The following is a 6,940-nucleotide window of genomic DNA, read 5'->3' as shown; positions in this document are numbered from 1 at the left end:
GAGCTGTGGGCACAGAACAAGACAGGATGGGGCGCTGAGGCAGGCCTGCATCCCAGTCCCCCTGGTTATTCAGTCTTATCTTGAGCCCTGAAACTCCAATTCAGAATGAGGCTGCCCTGTACAGTTGCACAGGCTGTGTCCTACAGAACCTAGTGTAATTTTATTGACTTTCCCTCCTGCTAAGTTATCTTTTCTTCAAACTGCCCCCCTCCTCCAAACTATCCCTATTCCAACTCTCTTTCATTTAATTTTTTAATTTTTTGGACACAGAGCCTTGCTCTGTAGTCCACATTGGCCTTGAACTCACTATATGGCCCAGGCTGGCTTAGAACTCACGGCGATCCTCCTGCCTCAGCTTCCTGAGTGCTGGGATTACAGGCGGGCGCCACCAGCATCTAACTCCCCTCTTTCTAGATTCCACAACTCAACACAATAGTGTGATATCCTTGCTGTTCGCAACCCAAAGTTAAGGAATCACATCAACTTGGCAGAGATCATGCTATCTGAGAATGGGTCAGGGGTTTCCAGGGACATCCTTGTCCTGTCATCCAAACTCAGGGAAAAAATGTGAACGTCAAAGGTATCTATACTCACGACAACTTCTCGACAGGTGATGAGGAAAGGACCCCCTTTCTAACTCTTTCAAGACGCTGTATGGGTAGGGAGGGTCCTTCTGTCCCACAGCTTTCTTCTAGTCCCTCTGACTCACCTAGTCCCCATAGTAAATGGCAGACCTCCAACTTCTATCTTTTCGGGGACTCCCAGAGGCAGTCTGGATCTCAGTGAGAAAACTCGAAATCCATTCTCTCTGTTTTACTCTTGGTATCTATACCCTTAAGTGTAGGAGCCAGGCACAGGGCCTCCTAGCCAGAGACTACATTTCCCACCCTCCCTTGCAGCTAGGGTCAGTCATGTGACTATGCTCTGGCCAGTAAGAAGCGTAGGTGTTTTGAACCATTTCTGGGTCACACCTTTAAAGAGAATGTTGCCCGCCCTCTAGTCCTTCACCACGGTGGGCAGCTTGGGACACTTTGGAACTGGTGCAGTGGTCTCAGAGCCAGAGCTGGAGCTTCTTGCTGAGACTGGCAGGATCACCTGGGGCCCTTGGAGAAACCAACCAGTCCGCCTTCACAAGACTGTCCCAATGTGCTAAACTTTTATTTCATCTAAGCCGCTGTACCCTGGGGTCTCTTCATTCCTCCAGCTCAATCTGTAACAGATCCAGTGTTTTCAGAGCAGAACGCGCTAACCACATACTCTAGTGGATACAAATATGGATTCTGAGCTGGGCCTGGCAGAGCATGCTCATAATCCCAGCACTCTGGGAGGGTGAGGCAGCAAGAGTGCAAAATAAAGCCCAGACTGGGCAACTTAGACCTTGCTTCAAAATTTAACTTAAAAATAAAAGAGTCAGGGATGTAACTAAGTGTAAAGGCTCTGGGTTCAATCCCCTGTACTGGGAGAGGTTGGTACCCCAAAATATCTGACTCTAGAGTAAGTCTGTAATCTTTGCTCCTTGACTCAGAGCTGTGTAGCCTTGGCCAAGTTACTCAACCTCTCTGTGCCTCATGTCCTCAGCTGAAAAGTAGAGACACTGGGATCAAAAAGCATGGTGCCCACTAATGTACACAGGGCCCAGCACAGGGGGAATGCTGTCACTGGTTTTATTCAGTAACTGCAAGGAGGCTCTCCACCACTGAATTCTGTTTTCAGACCCCCTGCCAGCTATAGGACACCCTGATACCTCCTGGGCCCCCTAATGGAGAATGAGTCCCTTCTCCTGTCCCATTTACAAATGGGAAGACAGAGGTTCAGAGATTTGCCCAAAGCCTCCTGCTAATAAGTGGCACAGGCAGGACCCGGACTCAGCACAGTGTCACGGACTCCACGGCTCCACCCCACCCCGGTTCTCAGGTGCTGGCCCGGTGCCTCAGTGCCAGCCAGGGCCTGGCCTGCAGGGCACCTACTGTCAGAGCTGACGGCGCCCTCTTGGGACGGATGAGCTGCACACCTGTGCTGTCCTCCACCCTGATGGAACCACAGACTCAGGCCACCAGCCAGAGCCCCGGCAGCTGGAGGATGTGGGAGCCGTGACAATCTGGGGCTTCTCTCAAGTTCTAAAAATGGACCATTCAAAAACTCCTCTCAGGTTCCCAGGGCTGGTGGGTAGGCAGCGGGGCCGCCTGCTTTCCTGGGCTGATGACTTATACAGTCAGGGGGAGCATTTTCCAGGGTGCTGAGGGAAGGCAGCCCGGCTCTCTCCCGCCCCCGGACCTCCTCCCCTGTGCCACCCTTGTACCTGTTTTCTTTGCCATTTGCCAACAGGGAGGGGCGCTCAGCCCCAGGGCGCTCCGTGCAAACGTAGGTGTTCCTGCGGGTCATCATGCTGGGGGGAAGGTTGTTCTGTGGAGACACGGGGTGTGTGTGTGGAGACGCCCTGCCCGCCAGGCCCCACCTGCACCCCAGGAGTGAGTCAGGCCTGCGTGGGGGCCAGGGCAGGATGGGACATGAAAGGTTCCCAGGGATTCCCAGAGCCCTGGTGGAGTCGGGAGATGGGTGGGGCTCGGAGCCGAGGGCTCCCCGGGACGCTGAGGGACGGTGGTCAGGGAGGGTTGTGGGGAGACTCTGTCCCTCTCCCTCTCCCTCACAAGATGCATCCAGCAAACACTTCTTGCGAATGCCCTCCTCCAGCTGCTATGTCCCCCTACCTGCTCAGAGCTCTCCCCCGTACTGTCCCCCCACTGTCCCCTCCCACGGCTCCCCCAGCTGCAGCGCCAGTGCTGGTCCCTCCGGTGTCCACACCGCACCCAGGACCGGGAGCTCCGAGGAGAGTCTGATCGCGCTGGCCCATGAAATGTGTCAGAAAGAGAGCCCTCTCTCTGTTCTCCGCGAAAGGCCCTGGGTTCCCTTGCAGCATCGCAAAAAAACAAGTTGTTTCCTTTTGCGATGGTGGAGCTGGAACTCAAGGGTTCAAACGTGCCTGCCAAGCACTCTACCACCTGGCTGCAGCTGTAGCCCCCAGCTTTGGAACTAGTTCTTCCGTGAATGTTGGTAAGAATTCCACCAGAGGGGGGCTGGGGTGCAGCTCGGGGGCACAGCTCTTGCCTAGTGTGTGCTGGCCCTGGGTTCCACCCCCAGCATCACAAAAAGAATTTAAAAAGCAGCTGGGCATGGTGAGGCTGAAGCAGATAATACCAGCACTCAGGAAGCTGAGGCAGGAGGGTGGCTGAGTTGAGGTTAATCTGGGCTACATAGTGAGTTCAAGGGCAGCCTGAACTATATAGTGAGACACATCTCAAATAAATAAATAACCAACAACCCTCCCCCAAACTAAAACTAAAACCTCAAGATTCCACAAGTAGGAACCACCTGGGGCTACAGCGTTCTCCATTTTGTGTGTGTGTGTGTGTGTGTGTGTGTGTGTGTGTGTGTTAAAGACAGAGTCTAACTATGTAGTTCAGGCTGGCCTTGAACTCACTATGTAGCCAGGCTAGCTTAAAACTCAAAGTGACCCTCCTGCCTCAGCCTCCCGAGTGTTGGGATCACAGGCGTGCGCCACTGTGCTGGCTCCCTCCTGAGATTCTGAAAGCCCCTAATTCCCTGGATTGAGTCCTTCCTGCCAATGATCCAATGCTCCGACCAACATCTTTCTGTTTCTGACACAGTGCCAACGCGTTCACCAGTATCAGGCAGAAGCTCACGAACACAGAGCGTACCCAACAAATGCTGGCTGGATGACCAGGGATCTCAGAGTCCCAAGGGGTGCTCTGGAGGACGGGACAAAGGCAGTGTCCCTCATCGGGACACAGGAGCACCACAGGGGCGCACCGCCCACCTGGGCCACTCACAGGCGTGCTCGTGCTGTCCTTCCGCCGCTCTGGGATCTCCGCCTTGTTAGGGTTGTGGGCACTGCTGACCATAGGGCTGGAGGGGGGCAGCCCCCGGCTCCCGCTGCCTGCGGCGCTGCAGCTCGCCTTCCGGCCAGGCAGCCGCTCCTCCTTCAGCTCCGCCTCCCCTGTGCTGGTCGGGCTGCGTTTGGGGTGCAGGGGCGCTGGGGACGGACCGCCTAGCGGAGGGAGACGCCGTCACGGCACAGAAGCCTCGCAGGGCACTGTGCAAACCTCACCGTTCCTCACACGAGCTACATGCAGTCCGGGTGGGGACATCTTAACAATAACGCAACATCATCAGGGCACAGACACCGGCCAGAAACACCCACCCCTTAATGCCGGGACGGGAGCCCCCAGTCTGGGAGGCCGAAGCTGGAGGATGGCAAGTTCAAGCCCAACCTGGGCCACTTAGCACCTTCAAAGACCCCGCGTCAAAATAAAAATAAGGGACTGGGGATGTGGCTCATGGCTGCAGCACCCTTGAGTTTGATTCCCAGGACTTGGGGGGATTGGGAACAAATGTAAACGCACTTTAACATGAGAGTGGCTCAGCCTAAGAATTTCCATAAAAGGCCACACAGTGTGAGATTCCACTTGTATGAAATGTCCACAAAAGCAACGCGGAGACAGAGTAAGTCAGAGGCTGCTGGGGCTGGGATAGATGGAGGATTAGAAATTGATGGCTAAGGGCTGTGTGATTTCTTTTGGGGGTGACAAAAGTCTAACACTGATGGTGGTAAGGGGTTCACAACTGTTGCTATTGTAAAGCCACCTAATTAAACGTTTTATGTGCATCAAGTGTATGATATGTGACATGTATCTCAATAAAGCTGTTAAAAAATTAGTGGGGAGGATTAACGTCTGAGGAGGAAGTGGGTAACACACCTCTCAGAAGTTTCCATGGTTAATTTATGACAGGAGCGGGGCCATTTTCTGTAGCTGATTAGGTTATCTTTTTTTTTGCAGAAAATGGGAATATAATCCACAGCCTTCTTCCACTAGGAAAGGCCTCCTCTCACTTCATTGTCAAGGAGAAGTGAGAGGGCAGGCTCTCAGCAGCCACTATGTACGAGGTGTTCTGCACTCCAGTTACAGTGGATTAATTCCAACTAGTCTGATATCAGATATCTACACCTGGAAAGTAGACTAAAGTCATTTAGCCCATTTAGGGAGGTGTCTACAACGGAGACATAAAAACTGGTAGAATGAAACCAAGAAAAAAGATAAGGCAAGAGAAGAAATAAAAGAAAAACCAGAAAAGCGAAGGGGAAGTGAGACACAGCGAGCGTCTGCTCCGGCTCTTGTGGTTGTCCCAGATTGGGTCCCTTCCTCGCTGCCTGCAAATCCCACGCACCGCTGTGCCTCTCTGTAGGGATTCCTCGGCACGGGACGGGCCTGGGAAAGTGGGTCTGAGCTCGCTCGGGCAGGATGGCGAGCCGGGCCGAGGTGACACTCACAGAAGTCGCTGTGCCTGCGCTGGCGGTGGTAGGTGGAGGACGAGCTCCGCTGCCCTTTGCTGTGGCTGGCGCCTTTGCCGGAGCTTGTTCCGTTGGTGGTGTCGCTGGGCGCCCGCACCCGTGCCAGGGCCAGCCCTAGGGCGCCCCGGTCCCCACCCTCCTGGGAGTGGGTGACAGACAAGGCGCCTTAGATCCTTGTCCCCAAGGCATCTGCCCCCCGAGGCCCCGGGCGTCCCCTGACCTCAGTCTTCCTGCCCAGCAGGAGGTAGGTGGCGGTCACTTCGTTGTACTTCTGGCTGGTCAAGGCCTCTTTGATCTCTTCCCGAGTGTAGCCCATCCCCACCATCACCTCTGGGACAGGGGTTGGAGAGAAGCGTCAGCCCCCCAGACCCTGCCCTCTACGCAGCCCAGGTCACTCGCCAGAGTCTGCTCTTTGGCCTGCAGAGTATCCATTGTCTCTGCCGGCAGCACCACATTCACCCTGAAGGACCGATTTCCTCACCTGCTTCACACCTCAGGGGCAGGCATATGACCTACATCTGGCCATTCAGAGTATCTCATCCCCCCAAGGCCACAGTGATTGGTTCAGGGCAGGCATAGAACCCAGATCTGACCAATCACAGCATCCCACTCAAGGCCACACTGATTGGTCTGGAGAGACTGATGGCCCAGACCTGGCCAATTGGAGTATTTCATCTGATTAGTTCAAGGACAGCCAATGGCCATCTCCTACTGGACTATCGGAAAAGTTCCCATAGACTGGAAATTCCAATAGCCAGAATGGGCATCCAGGCTACTAGTAAGCAAATGCGCACTGGCAAAAGCTATATGGGAAAGCACCCTGGCCTTCACAGTTACAGGACTGAATAAATGATCATCATTAGTTTAAACCATATGAAAGTGCTGATATTGGCAATTGCTGATCTGTAATTTTTATAGGTCAATTCATATAGTTTAACTTAAATATTTTTTTGGTTCAACCTATTCCCATCAGGTGGTTAGAACCAGACGGACTTGGGTTTTCTGTTACTTGCCAAGGCAGCCGGGCTACCATGGCGGCCTGTTAAGAGTTAATGAACCATTTCTAAGAGGCTCTTCCGGAACTAACAGGTTCAGCCTGACCTGGCCTGTGATCCCAGCTACGTGGGAGGCTGAGGTGGAAGGGTTCCAAGTTCAAGCCCAGCCTGAACAACTCAGTGAGACCCTGTCTCGAAATAAAAAATAAAGGCAGGCCTTGGGCTCGATCCCTAGTACAACTCTGAGGCAGGCTCTGTGACTATTCCCATGTGACAGAGGACCTAATCGGAGGGGCACCACTGTCCGGGATCACACAGCAGGCAGGTGTCCACGCAGGGACCGCAGGCCACATTCCTCTGCTCTCCCGAGTGGCCCGGCACGTTCCACTGAGGCAGACCCAGGCCCAGGAGCCCGGCCTCACCGATTCGCTTGGTGTCCCCGAAGTCCTCCTCGGGCTCCGTGTATGGCTTCAACTCCTCACCCTCGTAGCCGATGTTGATCCATTTGTCCTTCATGATTTGCTGCAGGATAGGGGTGGGGAGGAGGGTCAGAAGGAGCCAGAAACACACAGCCCCG

The 6,940-nt window shown here is 54.1% G+C and overlaps 1 protein-coding gene across 1 annotated transcript in view; it reads right to left on the bottom strand.

The window, feature by feature from the left end:
• Mark4 (microtubule affinity regulating kinase 4) overlaps positions 1–6,940 on the bottom strand; it is a gene marked incomplete at its 5' end in the record, with an annotated part of 26,257 nt that overhangs the window by 4,342 nt on the left and 14,975 nt on the right. The window contains 5 exon segments of the mRNA XM_033766005.1: positions 2,300–2,403; positions 3,849–4,066; positions 5,348–5,507; positions 5,589–5,698; positions 6,786–6,885. Coding sequence (XP_033621896.1) covers positions 2,300–2,403; positions 3,849–4,066; positions 5,348–5,507; positions 5,589–5,698; positions 6,786–6,885 — 692 coding nt within the window.

Source organism: Fukomys damarensis, unplaced genomic scaffold (assembly GCF_012274545.1).
Source record: "Fukomys damarensis isolate Sample0158 unplaced genomic scaffold, DMR_v1.0_HiC HiC_scaffold_19, whole genome shotgun sequence".
NCBI lineage: Eukaryota > Metazoa > Chordata > Mammalia > Rodentia > Bathyergidae > Fukomys > Fukomys damarensis.
This window is presented reverse-complemented; position numbering and strand designations above follow the sequence as displayed.